At 38.2% G+C, this 27430-nt stretch overlaps 1 protein-coding gene across 1 annotated transcript; it reads left to right on the top strand.

The window, feature by feature from the left end:
* The first annotated feature begins 3826 nt into the window (after positions 1–3826).
* LOC143552192 (uncharacterized) lies at positions 3827–10699 on the top strand. The gene is made up of 3 exons (XM_077042470.1): positions 3827–3860; positions 10184–10257; positions 10325–10699. The coding sequence occupies exons 1-3, from the start codon at positions 3827–3829 to the stop codon at positions 10697–10699; spliced, it is 483 nt and encodes a 160-aa protein (XP_076898585.1).
* The last annotated feature ends 16731 nt before the right edge of the window (positions 10700–27430 follow it).

The following is a 27430-nucleotide window of genomic DNA, read 5'->3' on the forward strand; positions in this document are numbered from 1 at the left end:
ACTGACACATATCGTTTTGTGTGTCCATCTAGCTTGTAGTTACTTTGAATAACTGTTTGTTTGCACCTGGTTTGACTAGAAACATTATTTCAGTTTCTATACTTTTTGAACAATGATTAAAGTACCCTTTTAATGGTATTGCTATTTCTGCCTACTTGAATGATATCTTTTATTTTGAGGCTAAACCTCGAAATGGTATTTTTGAGTTTGATGTTCAAATTAACAATAATTTATTTAATATTTGGAAACGTATCGGATCAGGATTCAATGATACGTTTCTATGGCTTTTCCGACTTTGTCACATAAGCAAGGCACAAGTTAAAAGACACCAATCCGAAGGGATTCTTGAATCCACAGGACCCGACTCTTTTGACGACTGTGAGTCTTGTTTAGCTGGAAAACTCGCCAATGACTCCTTCACTCATAAAAGTGAAATGGACCAAAGAATGTAGTAAAGAACCTTGAGCTACCTGAAAAGGACCAAAGACATGTTCTTGGTGTTTGGAGGAGTGGAAGAAGAGCTCATTGTAAGGTGTTACATTGATGTTAGCTTCCAGACTGACCGAGATTATTCTCGCTCACAATCAGGATTTGTATTCACTCTTAATGGAGGAGCTATTTACTGGAAAAGCTTCAAGCAGAGTGTGGTAGAAGATTCGACAGCTAAGTCTGAATACATAGCTGCATCAGATGTGGTTCCGAGTATTCGCAAACCAATCGAGGTGTTATGTGATAACACAGGTGCTATTGCTCATGCCAAAGAGCCCATATCTCATCACAGAGCCAAACAAATTCTAAGGAAGTTCCACCTTATACGGGAAATACTAGAACGAGGTGACATCATAATAAGCAAGGTAGACACAGATCAAAACCTAACAGACCCGTTCACTAAGCCGATGTCTCAGGACAAGCATGACCAGCACCGGGATGCTATTGGTCTTAGATTAGCTAGTAATTTGTTTTGATTTAATATTTGGATGTATGAACATTTAAACAGTTATACTTTTGAGTTCACCTTTATTTTAATGGTTAATTGCAAATATTGAATATTATAACTGTGTTCATTTTAATACGTTTAATCCATGAATATTGTATCCTAAATTATCCGTAGTCGGTCAGTCTCGTGGGAACGATTCTGAATTAAGACTATTATGACTTTGGACTTAAGAAGTTGACTTCCAAACTCATAGACCTCATTATGAATGACGTTAGATGTAAATCGCATAAAATCATCTTCATGGATCTTAGTCATAAGATGCATTTGATATTGCAATGCTCATTTAGTATCCTTAGACCTGAGATACATATTAGAACTCTCGTTTACCAAAGGTATTCTTTGATCAGTGTCAACCGCTGTCGCGTAACTATCAGTCATAAAGACATTGGTTGGGAATATTCTGAAGTTCTGTGGGAGTTGTATGTAATCAAGATGAGATTCTTTACTCTTACATGAAATGTAACAGTTTGACATCTTGGAGCCTTCGTTGATTCAATCTAGTAAAGTGTGAGGCCTCACCCAAACTTACTGTGTGTTTGATTGGACAACTTTGACTCGAGAATGAAAACTATAATGATTGAACGCCATATGAGATTGATCTGATCCATGTCTCATTGTTCAACTTGTGTCTTATACGGAAAGGACAGATGACAACGATTACTATAATTTCATTATCTTGCAATAGTGTATTCCAAGATCTTTTGGTTAATGAATTTAAAATGTCATAACATGTTAGGGTAGCCATGTGTAGCTAGAGCATTGCTGGTTGTCAGCATTGAGAAACTTAACCGGAATCCGTCCAAGTGGGAGACTGTAGGAAATATTGACCGGTCCGCTTAAGGGTTATGACCCGTAAGAGTTACACCGTGAGTAACGGACATAGACCGCTTACACTAATTAACCGGTAACTACTAAGAAACGAGATATGGACCTTTAATAAGATTGAGCTTGAGATGGGCTTGGTGGCCCGACATGATTAACTAGTTATACAAACTAGTTAATATGGCATTAGGGTTTAATCAAGCAAGTAACACAAAACCCTAGCCACCCTTGATCTCCATCTCGGCTCCTCCTACTGCCGCCGACCGCAGCCAGCCGCAAGCCACCGCACCGCTGCCGCTTGTGCCATAATCGTTGCCGGTCCACTCATGAACCGCCACCGTTGTTCGTTGTCTCGTTTGGTCACCTTGCATCGTCAGTTAGCCCTCGGTGTCTCAACCGGTTATTTATTAACCGAGGTAAATTTAATAATGTCATGTATATTATTTATATACTTCGTTGTTTTTCGTCTCGTACTTGTATTGTTTGTAACCGGATCTCATACGGTTCCGTTAAATGGTGATTACTCGTTTTTGTATTCCGCTGCTTATTGTATTATTAATGTGATTAATAATCAATTTAATTTAGTAAACCGGGTTTAAATGTTAAACCGTTAACGGATCACCACTGGAACCCGAAAAAGTATCCATGGGAAGAGAGAGAAAGAAATAATAAAACGAGCGAAAGAGACTCACAAGTCCTAATCCAGATTCGTCGGCGATTGGTCCAACCTTCATGTAAGTATCTCCATACTTGGCTTGGAATATGTCAATGTATGGACGCTCATCAAAAATGGCATCTACCGTACCAAAATCCAAAGCCTTTTTATAGTCATCCAGGCTTGATAAGGGTATATCCTTACCTCTAATCCTGGAATTTTTCACATAATCGTGTATAAAATCCACCACATAAGAACCTTTTTGATATCCAACTACTCGATATTCCTTTGGAACCTTTGGCTGCAGTTGATTTACGGTTAGCCATGAGGATAGGCATGCAGTGAAGATCTGCATAACTATGAAGATCGTTGTTAGCCATGTAACAATCACAAATTTAGAGCATCTGTTTCTTATCTCTCTTACAACAGGACCACAACAAACAATTAATGTTTATTAGTATTCATTTGCAGCCTGTTTTTTCATTAATGCATTCTAATTAGTAATTGATTTTGTACCTTCTTGGAAGAAAATTTTAGAAACAGGAAACCATATGATCATGTATAGTTTTTGAGAAAAAGTAACGTGATAAAAAGTGGGGTTTTTTTCTCGGTACTCCAGAAACTCAATAACTAGTCCAATAATTGAATAAGCAATAATTATTGTTATCCAAAGGCTCAATGTAAAGGGTTTTATTAAAGTCAGCATGGTTTGTTTCCATTTTCTTACAGCTGGCACAAGCATGTGCATTTCGGAACTCATATACGGTATTGTAATCAGCATATTTTGTTCGGTATGATGTGATAGTAAAGTCTCCAGCCACAGCATCACAATCCTGCAAAATCGAATTATTTTAATTATAAGCAACAAGATGATTTTTTTTATTACTACCAAACACTTCTAGGTAACTTCTGGAATTACATGCCAATATATTCGCTAGAGAAGATAATGAATTCGCCAAATTTGGTAAGGGTGAAGGCAAAACATCCTATGTGATGTTTATCTGTGTATCTCACCATCACATCATTTTTTTCCTTTCAATCTCACATTTCTCAAAACCATGAAAATGCATTCATTTTTTATATCGCCAATTCAATACCATTTTTTTAGTTATTTATTTCAAACAAATATTATTAACATTAAATAATATATATATATATATAATAAGAATATTATGTAATAATAAGTTTAGAATATAAAACTAATATCAAATTTAATAATAATAATAATAATAATTAGATATTCTGAACTTATTATTATTATTATTTTATACGGAGTAATATTCAATAAAACTTACTAAATTTGGTGTACCTTGCCTTCAAGTTTCTGAACAAGCTGAGCATAGTTTTCTATCATGATTGGCTTAAAAATTGGTCAGATCTTGGAAGGTAATTCTTGTAACGCTAAGCAGAATATAGATATGGAGAATCCTCCTTTGACTTCATCATCTTCGTTGACATCTACAAATTCATAGAAGGCTTGATCTTGGTTTGGCACGCATACATTGAAAGTTGCAAAATTTTTATGTAATGGTTTGTTGGTCTCATTCTTCCATAGTATCCCTAAGATATCTTTTCCGGAAATAAACAAGTAGATAACAGAATATAAGGAAATAATATGTTATTCAAAATTTTGCAGACTCGATCTTCTAATGTTAATTTTATATCTTTGTGGTGTAAAATTTACGGGATAATGCAAATTTATATTAACGCATATACCAAATGCATATCATCTTTGAGATGATTTTGGTGTCATATGCTCTAGGGTATACCTTAACGCCCAGAAAGTTAAAACTAATTAATAAAGGTTAACTAGTGAGACACTATACTTCCTTCATGGGATAAAAGGAAATGGGTTAAAGTGTTAAAGGGATTTAAAATCCTTTACATTCACACACAATAATTTAAAAATTGTTTTTAAATTAAATTGAAGAGGAGTAAATAAGGTTAAACCATTTTCTTTAAGTGACATGGAATAAAAATGAGTGATGTGACGTGTACGTGGAGCTAAAGGGCATGAATATATATACCCGTGGCCTTATTGATGAAACTCTAATTGTTATGATAATGAATATATTGTCTAACTTCATATCAACTTAATTAACTAAGATTGAATGAAACTAAAACTGAAGGTTAACCAACAAGCGCTTTAAATTGAAAGATTTTACATATATTACATGGACGTATTAGGATGGTGGGGAATGGAGAAGATCGATTAAGGCATATATATATATATACCCATACACCTTGCATCTATTGGTTGCATACCTTTACACACGTTTAAGGTTCCGTCTATTTGTTGTTTGATTCGTATTGAAGTGGTCGTGGGCTCTGTTGAAGCAATCATGACGGACACCTTAGCTGGATGATGATGACAAAGTAACATAAAAAAGAGCACAAAAAAGTGAAAGAACAAAATGAGTTTTCTAATATCCATTTTGTATCAAAATTGTACCCAAGTGTGATCTATATTTGTGAATATAAGCAGATGCAGTTGGTTCTTCTCAAATACTTACCATTTCTGTTAATATCTTGACGCAACTTATAGTGTGATTTGGCAATTAAAATCGCTGAGCTGACTTGAACAGAAACAAGCACAGCCACGCAAATAATCAATGACGTAGAGGAATGGGCATCTTACAATAGATCAACAATTGACTTCTCGCTTGTCTTCTTTCATGGAAAAGTCATTGCAAGATTCTGTTATTATTTTGTATGTGCATGCAAAGATATTGTAATAAATGTGACAAGTGGATGCTTCCACAGTGTTGGGAACTCTTGGAAAGAAGTGTGTGAGAGCTCCAAGACATCTCACATCTTTTCGCAGTCTATATATTGTGGTGTGCCATTTCTAGCCTCAACGATATGTTCATAAAGAGTGAGATGCGTTTTTTAATTACTTGTCAAGAACATTTACAAAAAATATGAAATTACATAGTAGAATGCTTACAAATTTTTTTTTGAAGTTTAAAACATAAACTATATAAACTATCAAATATTTCTTAATTATTTCCTAGTAAGTTATATTTGTAAATTTACATTGCTTATCTAAAATAAACAATTTAAGCGTCTCTACTTTGAATGCACCAAATTTATGAAGTTCGTTATTATTTCGGAGTATGATCACTTAGGTGTATCGTTACAATTCCTCATGACCTTTTCTGCTATTTTCCAAGAAGCAGGTGTGACAACCTATAAAAGAAACAACAGTTAAGGACATGACCATACATAATTTAATGTGTGTGCTAACGACTTAAGGACATGACCATTGAGTTTGTTGTTTGGACACATTTATGCAACGACCATAATTAGCTAGAGATACACCACTTAGCTTATTTATACACCATTCCCCCATCTAATCATAGGTCTCATACGCAACGTATGCTGGCATACGCAACGTATAGAATAATAACTTAAGTTAGTCAAATCAAGGAAGCCATACGAGTCATATGGAAAACCATACGAGTCATATGCTTCAGAAACTATACGAGTCATATGCTTTTGTATACAGTTCGTATTATATGGAAGACGAGGGTATAAGATTTCATACGAAGCATGTAATCTAACATAAACATATGAACCGTATATGAAAGAATACAAATCGTATGCATGTAGGTGTTTGAAAACTCATGAGAAGTAATCTATATGAACTGTATAGGAAAAATTACGAAACGTATGATGAAGAATCTTTAAAATTGTACAATTACTTTTCCAAGAAGCGTGAAACGTATTTAATCCATCAATCTCTCACATATATTTAGGCCTCATTGATTTTTTGACCATATTGTAAGACTGTAAGACGAATATCAGGAATAAAAGGAATGTCTCAACCATATAAATTGTGTGATCTCACAGGGTTTTTATGTAACAACTGGCAAAAATTTTCCCTAATGTAATCATGATTATCCATCCTAATATCGTTTTATTAATAAAAATTCCCTTTAATATAGTTCAATATCTTGCAAAGTCAACAAAAATTCAAAATTTCGGCATAAAACAAGAAAAACGTGTAAATACCTCGGGTAACGAGCCAGAAAGTAAATAAATCATTAGATTGATTAAACAATCTCAAAAATTCAAAACATATATGAAAACATGTGAGACAACATAAAATTATAATTTAGGAAGGCTCAAATCACAAAATTTGGAAAATAAGTAAATCCGAGCCAGTACAAGACCCGAAACGGGCCCCACATAAATTATTTTCAAAAAAATTATTTTTATGGTCCATACTGTCAGGAATTTGATTTCGTTCAAAGTCTGACAAAATTTATTAAAAACGGAGTTCGTTTGAATATTTAAAACATGAAATACGTTAAAAGAATAACCGAAAATCACCTAGTTATTGATTAAAACCCCTCAAATACCCCACCCCCCCCCCCCCATACCCCTACCTCACCCCTTGGACACCTCAACACTACACATGCTCCAATTAAATGCTTCCAAATCCCCCCTAATGATTAGTTTCTAGAAACAATACACATGTATCTTCCCTAGGCACTCAACCTCCCACCCTAATCACTAACTCACCACTCTAACTTGCCAACACATCACCCTACACCTCTTCCTCTTCCTCCCTTAAAAACTCACGGCCAAACACCCCCTTGAACACCCCAAACCAAATTCAAATCAATAATCAACACACAAATGCACATAATCAATAACATAGAGGTCTAGATCAAGATAATAGGAAGGATTAAGCTACCAAGGAGTCATTAAGAAGAAGTAAAGCTAGGGAATACACACTATTATTCACTATTTTTCATCTTTCAAAATCTCCATAACCAAGTAAGTAACATATTATTATTGATTGAGTATTGATTTGTATGTTCTTGAGTTGATTGAAAGATTGTTAATATGTATGGTATATGTGTATGTATGTGTGTCGTGAGTGTATGTATATATGTATGAGAGGATCAAAACTCAATAATACATACATGCATACACCCTAAAGACTCTATATTGATTGGTAGATTTGATGAATGATTTAATAATCTCTTGAGCTTTTGGTAAACTTGAAAGAGATTGATTCTAGGGTTTGTATTAGATTAAAGATTGGAATGGATTATTGATCTTTAACTTGTTAGTATGGATATAGATTGTCAAAGGTTGTTGCTAGAAATGTGTAAAACATAAATATGTTCATGATGGTGAAAATTGGGGATTTTTAATATAAAGTTAATTAGGAGATTTTGAATGGATTTTTGAATTAAAAGATGTTATGGGATGAATTAAATGTAAGTACGATAGGTTGCATGTAAGATCTAGTAATTGAAAATTTAAAAATGTTGAAACTACTAAATAAGGAAACTTTAGTTTTAATAAAAGATGAAAATGAGATTTTGATGTAAATACTTGTAATAGATGGAAACAACAAATAATTAATAGCAATTTAAACAAGATAGGATGTATAGTTTGAAACTTGGATTAGTTAAAAACATTATTGAAATAATCAATGACTTACTTATAATAGAAACTTTGTTAAATGGTGAAATTAAAAGAATAAAATGGAATAGATTTTTAGGATGCATGAAACCCTAACAACTTAAATGAATGAGTAAAGATTGATTAAGGTAAGAACACCATAAAAGTAAGTAGTTATAAAGGTATGGAAACATCTAAAGGAATCATACTTGATTTTGTTGTAAAAGACAATGTTCAAAAATTAGATTCTTTTAAAAAGAGAATAAGAACCTTCAATTTAAAAGTGAAATTTTGGATTATTAGAAACTTATAAAATAAATTAAAATTCTGGAATTTTAGGATATTTAAACAAAAATGTACATAAATAAATAACAAGTTAAACTAGTAACATTGTTAAGGTAAATTAAAAGACGAACTAGGAACCGAAAAACTCGATTAACACGTCTTATAAATATACATGGTCAAAAATGCTATTTATGGTGAATTATATGTGTGTTTAGTTCATAGGATGATTAATGTAGACTTGTGTAATTTATTTGACTCGTCGGTAACTTAAACGGTCGAAAAATCGGCTTTTTAAACAAAACCGACACAACTATTAGGGACTGTTTTAGAACAGCCCCTAAAGTGTTAAAACACCCATGTATAAAATAAGTTAATACATGAGAAAAGGGCAAGATGATAAAACTTAGTCCTAAACGGTTCGTATCGCGAAAACCGACACGAAAACGTCAAAAGTTGCTACTTTAAGAAAATATTAAAAAAATGAAAATAATATATTTTCACAAGTAAACTTATAAAACTTGATTAATATTTATGTAACAAGTATTTTTCATAAGTCATAAGTTACATTTTAAACGAGAAACCGAAACAACGCATTTTAAGCATAAAACTGACAAAACCGACCAAAACCGACAAGTTTTTGTGAAAAATAAAAGATTAATATTTTCTTAAAAGTTCTAGCAACTAAAACTTAAAAATATCTTATTATTTAATTAATTAATTAATTTAATTAATTAAATAATAATTAACGGAAAACCGAACTATGTGTATTCGCTTTTGTGCTATGTGATTATGTGTTTATGTGAGTATGTGAATACTAAAATAGGATTTATAAAAGCAAAAGGATTTTTGTATAAAAACTAAAATCAAGTTTGTATTAACAAAACGTGTTATAATATAGGACACGGGAATTTTGGAAAAGCTACAAGACAGTGAGTTTCTCTATCGAACTCCCCCTCGATTTTTAACTGGAAATGTTTTTAAATCGATATTTAATTATGTTTTGGGGGAAAAGCATATTCTTCATTTCATATTATTTTCATTGATGTTTTCTTTAAAAGGAAATTTTATTTTACAAATTGGTGTATAATGCGGGATGAGTCTAGTTGGCTAAATAATTGTTAACCGAATTAGTAAGGGCACAGAAATATGGGTAGATCAATCGGGGTGACGCCCCCCACTTCCATTCGCGTTGGGTTAAAAGTGGGTATATTTTGAGTATGGTATGTTTCGAGTTATCAACTGAGATGTCATACGCAATGTTGTATTCTTAGCTAGTCTACAACAACTCAATTTGTTTAAGAAATAAAATGCCTATTATTTTGTGATGTAATGACGGTAGATTATTACACACGGGTTTGTGATATAATGGCGGTAGACCATTATACACGGAGTATTTCGATATATGTCGGGTGTAGTGACGATTACACACGAATTGATATCAGATTTGATTGTTAAATGAATTGTGTTTTCAACTCATATATATATATATATATATATATATATATATATATATATATGGACTATTTTGATATAAAGGGAAACTCACCAACATATAGTGTTGATCGTTATTTTAATATGTTATTCAGGTAAGTGAAGATTTCGAGGATGCATGGAAACGAGAGCGTGGGGTGTTTGAACAAAAGTGAAGTATTGTAAACCGTGCATTAGCACGTGTAATAAACTCTGATTTTGTAAAATATTTTCTTATAATAAAGGATGATGCTTTTATTATTAATTGTCTATTATTGTTGGCTATCGGCATTTGTCATAACCCGAACGGCTTAAGTTAAGACTTCCGCTGTGTTAAGTTAAGATTTTCGGGGTGTGACATTTTACCCACTTACTTCTTTGAACGATATACATCTAACAATGAAGTGTGTATATTTTACTCACTTCTCTCTCCCCCTTCATCCCTTCCAAATGTTGTTAAAAATATTACCAACCTAAATTTATTTTTCCAACCACATTGATAAATTTCGTTAATGAAATTCATAATTTTGAAGAAAGTTTTGTGGAATCCAATGAATCTTTCGCCACCGTTTTTGTGGAATATGGTCATTTTTTCACAACCGAACAGGTACAGGTTTTTTATTCATGTTTGTATTACGTTATCCTGTTATTAACAAAAATGAATCTTATTTTAGGTGTTTATGTGTTTCGATGAGTTGAAGCAATGGGCGTACAACACCGGACTTAACAATGGTTACGTGATAATTACCCAATGGTCTAAGACAAATGTTGCTGGTGACAAGAACAAGGTGTTTCTTAGATGTGATCGTGGTGGTGTATACAGGAGGAAGGCAATTGTCAGACACGTTGGTGGTACCAAGAAAATCAACTGTACAATTCAGTTGATAGCAAAGTACCACAAAGAGGAAGATGGTTGGATACTAAAAGTTGTGTGTGGTACACATAATCATCCGCCTGCCCTATATATGGAAGGTCATGAATATGCAAAGAGGTTGAACCCTGCGCAAAAATTTTTGGTTAATGATCTGACAAACCAGAACATGGTGTGACACCCGGTAATTTCCCAATCCTATAAAACTAAGTAATCAACCTAATAATTAGGTGATTGTGAATATTATGCGCGCTATATTAGAATCAGCGCGGGCATGTGTTATGTGCGCCGTGCGCGAGCGCGCTATATTAGAATCAGCGCGGGCATGTGTTATGTGCGCCGTGCGCGAGCGCGCTATATTAGAATCAGCGCGGGCATTTGTTATATGCGCCGTGCGCGAGCGCGCCATGTTAGTCAGCGCGGGCATGTTATATGCGCCCTGCGCGAGCGCGCTATGTTAGAACCAGCGTGGGCATATGTTATATGCGCCATGCGCGAGTGTTTTGTTTTTATGTTTCCATACTGTAGTCTAATGGGTTGACCGTCCATCGTGATGCTAAGGCGGGTGCATCCCAAATCGTTTATGCGCGTGCGGAAGGGGAATTAACCTCCCCGCATGGCGGGAACATTGAGAGCTAGTTTGTCTGAAGCTCCAAGATGGAATTGACTTCAACATGACTGATCACTATGTTGAAATACCAAGACCACCTGGAGAATCTACAAATGAAACTCAATGTCCCTGACTGCGAGAAGGTTACGTACCTACCCGCAGCAAAGAAATGTCCTTCACGCAGAAAGCTATGCGCACAAAGTGATACGCGCAGAACACTTAGTCTATTCTCCAGATGTAAGGAGATTATTCCCGCCCAAAAGGAAACAGTAGCGTGTTTCAGAGATTTTCCACTTTTTACTGTACACTGACAAAAGTACCTAAAAAAGCACACTGTAACATGAAAAGTCAACTTTCAGCCACCCTACTCCCACCAACCACAGACCTGCATGTCCTGTCCAAATCAAATCAAAATCTTTTATCCACTACTCCACTTTTAAATAAATAATAATAATTTCCATACTTTATCATCATTACACCTAGATATGAAAAGATTACAATCCCCTAAAGCAAGGGATTGTGTTCCCTTGAGTTTGCCTATATATATGTAACCTAAATTATCACCCAAAACACACTTCAAACTTCTCTCTTAAGAACTGCAAACTTGCACTAATCATCTCCCAAGCATCCGTTGTTTTCATTTCCGATCCTGTTACTAGGTAAGCCGAGAATATAACCTTGAGATCTACTTTCCAACCCTTATATTCTCCTATTTCTTGATCTTAATATATATACTTCTTGTTATTTAATCGTATTCTAGACCTTCAATTCCGAGGCCAACACCAAGAAAACCCGAATCTCGATTAATCCCTTAACAAGAACCACAGGTGAGTCTCATAGCCCCTATTTTCACTATTTTCACTGTTTTTAAACTGTTTTCGGGGCGAGGGACACGTACTTAAATTACGATTTATCATGGTATACTTACAAGTTATACAAACGATTGTGTTTAAATTATGTTTCATGATGAGCAATGCAAACGGTTATCTATGGTTTACTATGTATGTGCGCCAGAATTCGAGTAAGTGATCACTTTACCATTGGAACTCTAAGGGTAGGGACTGCTGGTTTGATCCACCCACTCGTAGGGGTCGCACCTCTTACACAGACGAGTGCCTAGCGTGTCACGGGGCAGTACTATGGGATTGAGCCCGCTCGTAGAGGTCGCTCCTCTTACGCAGACGAGCGCCTTGTTTTCCGGCACAACGTCTGCGCGTAACCCGCGGGACGGTATTATTAGCTCGTAGTGGCAGCGCCACTTACACAGACGAGCACGGTTTTTCAGATGTGTCCGCGCGTAACCCGCGGGACGGTATTACTTATTTCGCTCGTAGTGGCAGCACCACTTACACAGACGAGCACAGTTCCCAAAAATGTTCGCGCGTAGCCCGCGGAACGATTTTATCAGATTATGTTATCAGAACTATGTTTTACTAAGCATGTGTTTCAATGATGCTATCAGAATTATGTTATAGAATGATTTTTATCAAGACTATAACGCGATACGATTTATCAAGTTACTAAAACTTGTGAACTCACTCAGTTTATACTGATTCAAATGTTTTTACGTGTCTTTCAGGAGATAACTAGGTAGCGCATGGAGTCACACTTAGAGCACCTCACGCTGAACATCTAAAACTAGCTTTTTGGAAGATTTTAGTTCTATCACTTCGATGCGCGTGGTTGTTCCCGCCGCGCAAGGGGATATGGCGTGGAAATCTTCAACAGTTTTTATACTTGGATGTTTTTATGTAATATTTAAACAATGTAATGTATTTGTATTAAACATTTCACGCGCAATGAAAATCTTACTTTGAATGTTTGCAATGGCCCGTGCTTAAATATCAATCCCCACTCGCGCGCGCCCGGCTGTTTCCGCCGATCAGGGCCGGGTGTGACAGATTGGTATCAGAGCACTGGTTATAGCGAACTAGGAAAAGAAGTTTTAACCTAGACTATAACCGTTGGGGAAATCGCATGAAATATTTTTTTCAAAGAAAATATTTTCAAAAGAAAAACCACACACACACTTAGGAACACGGGTCACACAGTGTCTAGTGAATAAAGAAGAATATTATGTGCTAAGAGTACATGCGCTAAGTTTGATATATTTTCACTCTTTTAAAGCGAGAATGCCTCCAACTAGAGCCAAGGGAATTACCATGACACCCGAGTAACTCGCAGAAATAATGGCGCAAGCGATCGCAACACATGAGGCCAGCAAGGCTGAATCTAGTCAGGGTCGTCAGGAGAACGAGACCCCAGAACCCGAATCAGGAGCTTTGGACAAAGGGTGCTCCTATAAGACATTTATGGCCTGTAAGCCTTGGCCATTCAAGGGTACCGAAGGGGCCATTGGGCTCTACAACTGGATTGACAAGATGGAGACAGTTCTCTCCATTAGCGGATGTAGTGAGAACCAGAAGGTCCTTTACGCGACCTGCATGTTCCAAGAGGCAGCTTCGTCTTGGTGGAAGCTTCAAACGAAAACATTGGGGCGAGAAGTTACTCTCCACAGGACCTGGGAGGAGCTGAAAGAGATGATGATGAAAAAGTTCTGCTCTCGCGCAGAAATTCAGAGTCTGCAACAGGAATTCTGGAACCACACCATGGTAGGAACGGATATCGACGCCTACAACAACCGGTTCAACGAGCTTTGCCAGTTGGTGCCAGACATGGCAAACACGGAGGAAAAGAAGATCGAGAGGTATATCTTTGGGTTACCTCCTGTTGTTAGGGTTCCGCTCAACGCCGCAGCGCCTCCAACCTTTGATGAGGCGGGTAGCGCGGGCCACCACCCTTACAAGGGATACGGTCCGTGCGGGTATGTTGACTACGCGCGGAAACGAGCAGCGAACCTCTGACTCCAAGAGGAAATGGAACTCTCACCACCGAGGGTCCGACTCCAAGCAGCCACCGTTCAAGAAGCAGGAGAGCGCAAGGGTTTACGCGATCCAAGCCGCGGAGCCAACAAGGAAAGGATACAGTGGGCCTTACCCATGGTGCAACAAATGCAAGTTTCACCACGAGGGTGAATGCGCGAGCGTCATGTGCGCCAAATGTAACAGGCCAGGGCACAAGACGGTGAATTGCCGTGCTAAGGAAGCTGGAGCCAGTGACAACTGCTACGCATGCGGAAAGCCAGGGCATTTCAGTCGGGATTGCCCGCAAAGGGGAAACCAAGCTCGCGGGAGAGCTTTTGTTCTTAGTGATGCCTTTCGGGCTAACTAATGCGCCGGCTGTATTCATGGATCTGATGAACCGCGTGTGCAAACCATACTTGGATAAATTTGTAATTGTATTTATAGATGATATTCTGATTTACTCTCGGACCAAGGGCCGAGCATGAGCAACACCTGAGATTGATTTTGGAATTGTTGAGGAAATAAAAGTTGTATGCGAAGTTTTCCAAGTGCGAGTTTTGGCTTAGAGAAGTTCACTTTCTCGGTCACGTTGTAAACGAGAAAGGAATACACGTTGATCCTTCCAAAGTCAAGGCCATCGAAAACTGGGAAGCGCCAAAAACCCCAACTAAGGTGAGGCAATTCCTAGGACTAGCTAGCTACTATCGACGCTTCATTGAGAACTTCTCCAAGATAGCTCTACCTCTGACCGCGCTAACTCAGAAAGACAAGAAGTTTGTTTGGGGCGAAAATCAGGAAGCGGCATTTCAAATGTTGAAACAGAAGTTATGTAGTGCGCCAATTTTGTCTCTGCCCGAGGGGACGGATGACATCGTCGTTTACTGCGACGCTTCACATCAGGGACTCGGATGTGTCCTTATGCAGCGAGACAAAGTCATAGAGTATGCCTCGCGCCAACTCAAGACCAATGAAAAGAACTACACAACGCATGATCTGGAACTTGGAGCGGTTGTCTTCGCGCTAAAGATTTGGCGCCATTACCTCTATGGTACAAAGTGTATAATCTTTACGGATCACAAGAGCCTTCAACATATATTTGATCAAAAGGATCTAAACATGAGGCAACGAAGATGGGTTGAATTGTTGAATGATTATGATTGTGAAATAAAGTATCACCCTGGAAAGGCGAATGTGGTAGCAGACGCGCTAAGTAGGAAGGAGCGAATAAAAACGCTACGAGTCAAGGCTCTAAGGTTGACCATTCGCGCAGATCTCTCTACCCGCATCCGAGACGCCCAACAAGAAGCCTTGAAACCAGAGTTTGTTAAAAACGAATCCCTTGGGGGTATGATTAAGAGCTTGGAACTTAAAGAGAACGGCAATCTATATTTCGCTAACCGCATATGGGTCCCTCTCAAGGGAGGATTGCGCGAGCAAGTATTAAACGAGGCTCACAAGACGCGGTATTCCGTACATCCTGGCGCAGACAAGATGTACCAAGATGTTAAAGCGCTGTATTGGTGGCCCAATCTTAAAGGCGCCATCGCGACGTATGTCAGTAAGTGCCTGACGTGTTCAAAGGTAAATGCTGAATACCAGAAACCGTCGGGGTTACTTCAGCAGCCAGAAATTCCCATGTGGAAGTGGGAACAAATCTCTATGGACTTCATCACCAAACTGCCAAGGACACCTGGGGGTTATGACACAATCTGGGTTATTGTAGATCGGCTAACTAAGTCAGCGCACTTCCTGCCGATCAAGGAAACCGATAAGATGGAAAAGTTAGCCCGATTGTATATTCGAGAAGTAGTTTCAAAACATGGAGTCCCAGTGTCCATCATTTCTGATAGAGATAGTCGGTTCACCTCAAGATTTTGGAGATCGTTACAAGGGGCTTTAGGTACTCGTCTTGACATGAGTACGGCATATCATCCCCAAACGGATGGGCAAAGCGAGCGAACAATCCAGACATTGGAAGATATGCTGCGCGCGTGCGCAATCGATTTCGGAGGTAGCTGGGATACTCATCTCCCATTGGTTGAATTTTATTACAACAACAGTTATCACACAAGCATCAAGGCTGCGCCGTTTGAAGCTTTGTATGGGCGCAAGTGTAGATCCCCACTGTGCTGGGCTGAAGTGGGTGACAAGCAAATGACTGGTCCAGAATTGATCCAAGAAACAACAGACAAGATTTTTCAGATACGGGATCGCCTTAAGACAGCGCGCGACAGACAGAAGAGCTACGCAGATGTGCGAAGGAAACCGTTGGAGTTTCAAGTAGGGGATAGAGTACTTTGAAAGTCTCTCCATGGAAAGGAGTCCCCCGTTTCGGCAAGCGAGGAAAGTTGAATCCGCGCTACATTGGACCATTTGAGATCCTGGAAAGGATCGGTCCGGTTGCTTATAAACTCCGTTTACCCGCCGAACTCAGTGGAGTTCATGATACGTTTCATGTGTCCAACCTCAAAAAGTGTTTATCTGACGAAACGTTGATTTTACCGTTGGAAGAGATTCACATCGACAAACAACTGCACTTCGTAGAAGAGCCTATAGCCGTAACCGATTGGAAAGAACAAAAGTTGCGCAGAAGTCGAATCAAGTTAGTAAAGGTTCAATGGAACTCAAGGCGTGGGCCTGAATTTACTTGGGAAAGAGAAGATCAAATGCGCCAGAAATACCCACACCTCTATCAGAGCATGGCTTCTGCCAGCGACGTCTCCTAAATTTCGGGACGAAATTTTCTTAACGGGGGGAAAATGTGACACCCGGTAATTTCCCAATCCTATAAAACTAAGTAATCAACCTAATAATTAGGTGATTGTGAATATTATGCGCGCTATATTAGAATCAGCGCGGGCATGTGTTATGTGCGCCGTGCGCGAGCGCGCTATATTAGAATCAGCGCGGGCATGTGTTATGTGCGCCGTGCGCGAGCGCGCTATATTAGAATCAGCGCGGGCATGTGTTATGTGCGCCGTGCGCGAGCGCGCTATATTAGAATCAGCGCGGGCATTTGTTATATGCGCCGTGCGCGAGCGCGCCATGTTAGTCAGCGCGGGCATGTTATATGCGCCCTGCGCGAGCGCGCTATGTTAGAACCAGCGTGGGCATATGTTATATGCGCCATGCGCGAGTGTTTTGTTTTTATGTTTCCATACTGTAGTCTAATGGGTTGACCGTCCATCATGATGCTAAGGCGGGTGCATCCCAAATCGTTTATGCGCGTGCGGAAGGGAAACTAACCTCCCCGCATGGCGGGAACATTGAGAGCTAGTTTGTCTGAAGCTCCAAGATGGAATTGACTTCAACATGACTGATCACTATGTTGAAATACCAAGACCACCTGGAGAATCTACAAATGAAACTCAATGTCCCTGACTGCGAGAAGGTTACGTACCTACCCGCAGCAAAGAAATGTCCTTCACGCAGAAAGCTATGCGCACAAAGTGATACGCGCAGAACACTTAGTCTATTCTCCAGATGTAAGGAGATTATTCCCGCCCAAAAGGAAACAGTAGCGTGTTTCAGAGATTTTCCACTTTTTACTGTACACTGACAAAAGTACCTAAAAAAGCACACTGTAACATGAAAAGTCAACTGTCAGCCACCCTACTCCCACCAACCACAGACCTGCATGCCCTGTCCAAATCAAATCAAAATCTTTTATCCACTACTCCACTTTTAAATAAATAATAATAATTTCCATACTTTATCATCATTACACCTAGATATGAAAAGATTACAATCCCCTAAAGCAAGGGATTGTGTTCCCTTGAGTTTGCCTATATATATGTAACCTAAATTATCACCCAAAACACACTTCAAACTTCTCTCTTAAGAACTGCAAACTTGCACTAATCATCTCCCAAGCATCCGCTGTTTTCATTTCCGATCCTGTTACTAGGTAAGCCGAGAATATAACCTTGAGATCTACTTTCCAACCCTTATATTCTCCTATTTCTTAATCTTAATATATATACTTCTTGTTATTTAATCGTATTCTAGACCTTCAATTCCGAGGCCAACACCAAGAAAACCCGAATCTCGATTAATCCCTTAACAAGAACCACAGGTGAGTCTCACAGCCCCTATTTTCACTATTTTCACTGTTTTTAAACTGTTTTCGGGGCGAGGGACACGTACTTAAATTACGATTTATCATGGTATACTTACAAGTTATACAAACGATTGTGTTTAAATTATGTTTCATGATGAGCAATGCAAACGGTTATCTATGGTTTACTATGTATGTGCGCCAGAATTCGAGTAAGTGATCACTTTACCATTGGAACTCTAAGGGTAGGGACTGCTGGTTTGATCCACCCACTCGTAGGGGTCGCACCTCTTACACAGACGAGTGCCTAGCGTGTCACGGGGCAGTACTATGGGATTGAGCCCGCTCGTAGAGGTCGCTCCTCTTACGCAGACGAGCGCCTTGTTTTCCGGCACAACGTCTGCGCGTAACCCGCGGGACGGTATTATTCGCTCGTAGTGGCAGCGCCACTTACACAGACGAGCACGCTTTTTCAGATGTGTCCGCGCGTAACCCGCGGGACGGTATTACTTATTTCGCTCGTAGTGGCAGCACCACTTACACAGACGAGCACAGTTCCCAGAAATGTTCGCGCGTAGCCCGCGGAACGATTTTATCAGATTATGTTATCAGAACTATGTTTTACTAAGCATGTGTTTCAATGATGCTATCAGAATTATGTTATAGAATGATTTTTATCAAGACTATAACGCGATACGATTTATCAAGTTACTAAAACTTGTGAACTCACTCAGTTTATACTGATTCAAATGTTTTTACATGTCTTTCAGGAGATAACTAGGTAGCGCATGGAGTCACACTTAGAGCACCTCACGCTGAATATCTAAAACTAGCTTTTTGGAAGATTTTAGTTCTATCCCTTCGATGCGCGTGGTTGTTCCCGCCGCGCAAGGGGATATGGCGTGGAAATCTTCAACAGTTTTTATACTTGGATGTTTTTATGTAATATTTAAACAATGTAATGTATTTGTATTAAACATTTCACGCGCAATGAAAATCTTACTTTGAATGTTTGCAATGGCCCGTGCTTAAATATCAATCCCCACTCGCGCGCGCCCGGCTGTTTCCGCCGATCAGGGCCGGGTGTGACACATGGATCCCCAAAACATTATATCAATAATAAGAAAGCAGGACCCTCGTTGTGTGTCTACATCAAAAAATGTATACAACGAACAACAAAGGCAACGAGTATCCCTCCACGGTAACAAGTCTCCGATGCAAGTTCTTTTCACACTCTTGGCTAATGCTGGTTACCTTCAAGAGCATGAGGTAAATGAATCCACTCACAAGTTGGAGAGGCTATTCATCGTTCATGAATTATCGTTCCCGATTTGGCGTGCATTCCCGCATGTGTTGTTCATAGATGCAACATACAAGACAAATAGGTACGGTTTGCCATTTGTTGAGATTGTAGGTGAAAATTCTACCCGTAAAACCTTTTGTGTAGCGTTCGCTTTTATAAGTGACGAAACAGAAGATAGTTACACGTGGGTCTTAAGCCAACTAAAAAGGACGCTGGACAAGTGTATGCAGCCACGTGTCATACTAACAGACAGGGAGTATGCTTTGATTAATGCATGCCAACGGCAATTCCCAGACGCTCAAATGTTACGGTGTCGATTTCACATATATCAAAATATTACCAAGCACCACAAGCAAAGTTTTCCACTTGAAGAAGACTGGGAGGTCTTCCTCCGTGAGTGGAGAGTGTTACTCAATTCTCTAGTAGAAGCAGGCTGCAAAATTCATTGACATGAAAGTAATTATTTAAAGAGATCATTGAATTAGTGTTCTATGTTCTTGAATTCAAGTTAAATCATTATCAAATTCATTTAAACCATAATTATTGTCCGGTTTATTCATCTTTAGATGTTAGTTATGTCAATAATTGATCACTGGTTCATGATTTCTGATTTTACCAAATAAACCATATTTACTAACTGCAAATATTATTATTTGTAGTTGAACCGAAAAGGATGTCCTGGTGCAAGAAGCTGACATGCAATCACCATTGTTAGAGACAAAGCTTACACCTTTGTTTTAGATGGTTACAAGTAAAACTTATTTTGTTACACATTCAAATACGAACGGTATACATTTTAGATATTCGTATTTAAGCTATACGAAATATATCCTTTTTATACGAAGCGTTTATTAATTTTACTTAAAAGTTGTTTATATGAATCGTATGCTTTTTCATATTATTCGTATTGTTTATACAAAATGTCACACCCGGCCCTGAGCGGCGGAAAAAGCCGGGCGCGGGCGAGTGGGGATTGATAATTAAGCACGGGCCATTGCAAACATTCAAAGTAAGATTTTCATTGCGCATGAAATGTTTAATACAAACACATTACATTGTTTAAAAATTACATAAAAACATCCAAGTATAAAAACTGTTGAAGATTTCCACGCCATAACCCCTTGCGCGGCGGGAACAACCACGCGCATCGAAGGGATAGAACTAAAATCATCCAAAAAGCTAGTTTTAGATGTTCAGCGTGAGGTGCTCTAAGTGTGACTCCATGCGCTACCTAGTTATCTCCTGAAAGACACGTAAAACATTTGAATCAGTATAAACTGAGTGAGTTCACAAGTTTTAGTAACTTGATAAATCGCATTGCATCATAGTCTTGATAAAAATCATATTGAAACACATTTCTGATTTCATGTCTAAACATATGCTTGATAATCCGTATGGAAACATAGATCTGACACATATTTCTGATAAAAATCGTTCCGCGGGCTATGCGCGAACATTACTGGGAACCGTGCTCGTCTGTGTAAGTGGCGCTGCCACTACGAGCGAAATAAGTAATACCGTCCCGCGGGTTACGCGCGAACGTTTCTGGAAAACGTGCTCGTCCATGCAAAGTGGCGCTGCCACTACGAGCTAAATAATGTAATGCCGTCCCGCGGGTTACGCGTGGACATTTCTGAAAAACCGTGCTCGTCTATGCAAAGAGGCGCTGCCCCTACGAGCTAATCAATAATTCCGTCCCGCGGGTTACGCGCGGACGTTGTGCCGGAAAACAAGGCGCTCGTCCATGCAAATAGGCGCGACCCCTACGAGCCGACATTTCTGAAAAACCGTGCTCGTCTATGCAAAGAGGCGCTGCCCCTACGAGCTAATCAATAATTCCGTCCCGCGGGTTACGCGCGGACGTTGTGCCGGAAAACAAGGCGCTCGTCCATGCAAAGAGGCGCGACCCCTACGAGCGGGCTCAAACCCATAGTACTGCCCCATGACCATACTAGGCACTCGTCCATGCAAAGAGGTGCGACCCCTACGAGTGGGTGGATCAAACCAGCAGTCCCTACCCTTCGAGTTCCAATAGTAAAGTGATCACTTACTCGAATTCTAGCGCACATACATCGAAAACCATAGATAACCGTTCGCATTGCTCATCATGAAACATAATTTAAACACATAATCGCTTGCATAGCTTGTAAGTATACCATGATAAAACATTATTTAAGTACGTGTCCCTCGCCCCGAAAACAGTTTAAAAGTAGTGAAAACAGTGAAAATAGGGGCTGTGAGACTCACCTGTGGTTCTTGTTAAGGGATTAATCGAGATTCGGGTTTTCTTGGTGTTGGCCTCGGAATTGAAGGTCTAGAATACGATTAAATAACAAGAAGTATATATATTAAGATCAAGAAATAGGAGAATATAAGGGTTGGAAAGTAGATCTCAAGGTTATATTCTCGGCTTACCTAGTAACAGGATCGGAAATGAAAACAACGGATGCTTGGGAGATGATTAGTGCAAGTTTGCAGTTCTTAAGAGAGAAGTTTGAAGTGTGTTTTGGGTGATAATTTAGGTTACATATTTATAGGCAAACTCAAGGGAACACAATCCCTTACTTTAGGGGATTGTAATCTTTTCATATCTAGGTGTAATGATGATAAAGTATGGAAATTATTATTATTTATTTAAAAGTGGAGTAGTGGATAAAAGATTTTGATTTGATTTGGACAGGACATGCAGGTCTGTGGTTGGTGGGAGTAGGGTGGCTGACAGTTGACTTTTCATGTTACAGTGTGCTTTTTCAGGTACTTTTGTCAGTGTACAGTAAAAAGTGGAAAATCTCTGAAACACGCTACTGTTTCCTTTTGGGCGGGAGTAATCTCCTTACATATGGAGAATAGACTAAGTGTTCTGCGCGTATCACCTTATGCGCATAGCTTTCTGCGTGAAGGACATTTCTTTGCTGCGGGTAGGTACGTAACCTTCTCGCAGTCAGGGACATTGAGTTTCATTTGTAGATCCTCCAGGTGGTCTTGGTATTTCAACATAGTGATCAGTTATGTTGAAGTCAATTCCATCTTGGAGCTTCAGACAAACTAGCTCTCAATGTTCCCGCCATGCGGGGAGGTTAGTTCCCTTTCCGCACGCGCATAAACGATTTGGGATGCACCCGCCTTAGCATCATGCGGGACGGTCAACCCATTAGACAACATAAAGTTAAGTTACATGAAAACATAAAGCCAAAACATTCGCGCATGGCGCATATAACATATGCCCACGCTGGTTCTTACATCGCGCGCTCGCGCAGGGCGCACATAACGTGCCCGCGCTGACTCTAACATAGCGCGCTCGCGCAGGGCGCACATAACACATGCCCGCGCTGATTCTAATATAGCGCGCTCGCGCACGGCGCACATAACAAATGCCCGCGCTGATTCTATTTGCGCGCATAATATTCACAATCACCTAATTATTAGGTTGATTACTTAGTTTATAGGATTGGGAAATTACCGGGTGTCACACAAAAGCCATATGAACCGTATAACATTACATGCGAAGCGTTTATTAATTTTACTTAAAAGTTGTTCATATGAATCGTATGCTTTTCATATTATTCGTATTGTTTATACAAAAGTCATATGAACCGTATAACATTACATACGAATCGTATGACGTCTGAAAAAGTCTTACGTCGTATGCTGAGCATACGGGTCGTATGATGAGCATACGAGATGTATGCAGAATGGTGTGCAAATATGCCTACTTAATAGGTGTAAATGGTGTGACGTAGCGTGGAGATAAAATTGGATGTCAAACACGTTGATTCTAAGAATACCCGTGAAGAACTTCCCAAAACTCCCAGAAAAGACGTAGATCGTAAATAAGATAAATAATTGAACCAGTTGATTCACACGAATACCAGGATCAATTCTTCCAACTATCGTTGATTCACAAAGAATACCGATAATTAGGTCTTTCACACACTAACACACACTGTGATAGAGAGGAAATGATTTTTTCATATATTCCAAACCTTATTTTTTTACATTACAAATCTCAAGTATTTAAAAGAAACATAAAACCATTGGGCTTCTAATGATTAAACCAATAAACATAAAATATTAATTTTAAACTCTTGTAATTCCATACCTCATTTCGTCATTATTTGGTAAACTTTTGATCTCCCCACATCATTCTCTCCACCTTTGAAAAAACTCGCCCTCGAGTTTTGTCTTTGAACCGTAACCACCTGGGTCAAAGGGACCATCCATCCAAGTCATGTTAAATACTATCACCACACCTTCACCTTTAGGAGTTATATGTATGGGTCCATCCCAAATAATTACCACTTCATGCAATTCTTTTATATTCATGTAATCATCATTCACTTTGAGGCCCACCATATCAAGCTCAAACAAAAAATATTTTTCTTTAACCTTCGAATGTGGGAAATGGTTGATAATTACGGTAGGCAATTTCTTAAAATTTGCATCTTCATTTAACTCATTAATATGAAGTTTCAAAATAGTGGGAGATACCATATATATGGAAGACAAATTCGAATCACCATTAACCACAATATCACCACCATTTTTTACCGTACCATTCCTTAAAATTTCATCAAAAATACCTGAATAAATTGTAGACCACTCATGTTTTCTTTTTAAACTTTCAAGAACATCACCGGTTGTCCAAACATACCATTCCTCGTCCTCGTATTCATCAAACACGGGCCAGGAATCATAGATATTGTCCCCCTCACAAGCCATACTGAGCCAGGAATTCAGCTTTGATACCAACTGACGTAGCGTGGAGATAAAATTGGATGTCAAACACGTTGATTCTAAGAATACCCGTATAAAACTTCCCAAAAATCCTAGAAAAGACGTAGATTGTAAATAAGATAAATAATTGAACCTGTTGATTCACACGAATATCAGGATCAATTCTTCCAACTATCGTTGATTCACAAAGAATACCGATAATTATGTCTTTTACACACTAACACACACTGTGATAGAGAGGAAATGATTTTTTCATATATTCCAAACCTTATTTTTTTACATTACAAATCTCAAGTATTTAAAAGAAACATAAAACCATTGGGCATCTAATGATTAAACAAAAAACATAAAATATTAATTTTAAACTCTTGTAATTCCATAACTCATTTCGTCATTATTTGGTAAACTTTTGATCTCCCCACATCATGGTGTACCTTTAGAATTTGCCATAATGATTCGAACATTTTTAAAAGCTATGTTAACTGTAGCCAAAGATTATACAAACAAAAAATAATATAATATAACTCCGAGGAGCGCAAGTTGAGGTAAGGTTTTAGAAAATTTAGATTCAAAACAAACAAATAGACTGATTAGGTACCTAGGTGTAGTAACTTGAGAACTCATTAAAAGCTTTAAACACAAGGCCGTATGCTAGAGAAAAAAGCTTAGAGCTCTAAAATCTGTAGCAAACTACCGCATACCCTTTGCATCACCAGCATATCTTAGGGCTCTTAACTTTGTAGCAAAATAATTCCTAGTAAAAAATCATAGAGAACATTAATGTCAAGTAATTATATATATATATATATATATATATATATATATATATATATATATATATATATATATATATATATATTAAAAGAGAACATTGTTAATCAAAAACGTGCTTTGTTGGTTGTATTTTCTACTTCTTTGGTTGTAATTGGCGTTTAAATAGTTGTACATGCTGCAACTAATTTTGTTTGTCTTCAACATGTTACACTTGGTCTGCCACATATTCTTTCCATCACACACATACGCAGGCAAAACCCCTCTCTGTGTATATTTATTATTTTCAGCAAAAGAAAGGCTTATCTCTCTATATTCAATCTCTATCTTCATCTCTTTTGACGTCGACTTTCCGGCTTCCATTTTCGAATCCGAGGCAGTGACGATGAGGGAGGTAAGATGGTGATGTTTCACCACTTCCGGCTTCTAAATCGGCTCCCTCAGGCTGTTGCCGGATCCGTTTTGGAACCTTAGGCGACGGCTGCGGTGGTGGCGGAGCTATGGCAGCGATGGCGGTGGTGGCCGTTGCTGGCTTCCGTTTTGGAAGACTAGGTGGTGGAACAAAGATAGTTTTTTTACCGTCTTTGGGTTCCATTTTGAACCCTAACTGACGTCGGTAGTGATCTTGGGTAAGCGGTTGGTTGGGACGGTCATTGGTGTCCTTAGTTCTGCCATTTTTTCTTCGATTGTTTGTTGATATTTAGAAGATAGATATTTTTAAGGTTTATGAATTTGCTGTTGATTTGCTTTGCACGGCTACGGACACGATTTTGGTGGTCACGCACCTTCAAATCTTTTCTTTTGGGTTTGCATGTATTGGAAACTAACTCTCTTGAATCAAAATAATAAGATGTTTAGTGTTTGTAGTTTTATATGACCTTTTGTTAAACAAGCAAATTGTCAGTGAGTACCTTATTAAGATTTAAGTGATTATTTTGCTACAAGAAGCAGTAACCACCATGGACCAAACCCAAATTTTGTCTCAAATGTCAAGAAAGATGGCTAGAAAGAAATACCCAGATTGAATTATTCTCATTGTAGTGGCGGTTTTTGTTGTTTATGGTTTCAATGATGTTCATGATTGTGATCGGATTCGTTGTTAAGGCTATGTGACGAACTTGCCTTCAATCTAGCCTTCAAAGCTGTCTCTATTCATTTTTCTTTGTGCTATGATGATACAAATGTCACGGACGTGGGGTTTGAGGTTATGATGATTGTTGGAGGTCTGAACCTCTTCAGATATATTGATTGTTTTTATATCTTTGATGCGATGCTTTGAGTTGAAATGATGTGAATGTATTCATTTTTGTGGCGGTTTTTGGATGTTTATGTGGTTTGAAACCGACCTAAGCACATTTGATGTCGGTTCGTTGCTGCTCCATTCTTACGAGCTTTATTTATTTATATTATATGGAAGCTTGGTTGTACTTTAGTGATTATAATTGGTCTAGTTATGTTTGTACATTGTGTTTCGCTATGAAGCTCTGTTATTTGGAATGGTAACATGTGTTGCAACCGTAACGGAGATCTTCGCCTTCCTTTTTCAACGTTGAACTTTGAATTACTTTCATTTTTCAAAGCTATGATGATCCAAATTGAGAGAGCCATGATAATCAAAATTGAGAAGATTCGATCGACTCTTGGGTCTTGATGGCGTTTACGGTTTCACATCCCCACACAACGCGGAGGGTCAAAATACTAGTTCCTTATGAAAAGTAACACTTACAAATGAAATCAAAGAAAAGATATAAACCCTCAAGCAATGTAACTAAATAAATAGTAATGGTTTCAAGTAACAAACATGACAGTAAGTAGACCATAGTTATCAAATGCGATAGGCAAATGTGATAGATGCACAGACCTCTGCAAGGGCCTAGACGTTAGGGGAAAAAAAGCGTGGGCTTCAAAAAAAAAGCACACAGAAATTAAATAAAAAACAAAAATAAAATTTGTAATGGAAAGTATCAATTTTTCAAATACGAATATATTTTATGACCATTACCCTCAACATAAAGTACCAAAATCATCTTAAAACCCAAAATAGCTAAATCTTATTATACTAATAATTAATAAACAAAAATAATGATGCTTAGTTATCATAAGCACATTCAATCATAGCATACAATTATCTCCTAATTTCTCTTCTTCTTAATCCATGCTATCCATGTGTCATGTGCAAAATTAATTTGACCCATGAGTTACCACATTTTCAATATATTTTAAGATATTATGCACACATTAATAATCATTTACAACAATTTAATACCTAAAATATACTTATGTTCAACTTATATATACACTGTTTTAATTATGCTATTTAATTTAAACTTTTAATCAATGTGATTATTTAAGTTTGAATCTTGAATTTATTTTTTCTGAACATAATCATTCGAAAAAAAACTATTGGAAATTTAAAACCATGATTAAGGGGCTGTTTGTTTTAGCTCTGAATGGCATCATTCAGAGACAAAGGTCTGATTCGGTTAGATTCAGATTGTTTGTTTTATCAGAAGTCCAGATCTGAATTGCTGAATGGAGCAGCTCTTAATGGCTCAGCTTTGAAGGGAATA

The sequence above is a fragment of the Bidens hawaiensis genome, unplaced genomic scaffold (assembly GCF_021521415.1).
Source record: "Bidens hawaiensis isolate Kalapana, Puna unplaced genomic scaffold, B.hawaiensis_p1.1 tig00016826_1, whole genome shotgun sequence".
Taxonomy (NCBI): Eukaryota; Viridiplantae; Streptophyta; class Magnoliopsida; order Asterales; family Asteraceae; genus Bidens; species Bidens hawaiensis.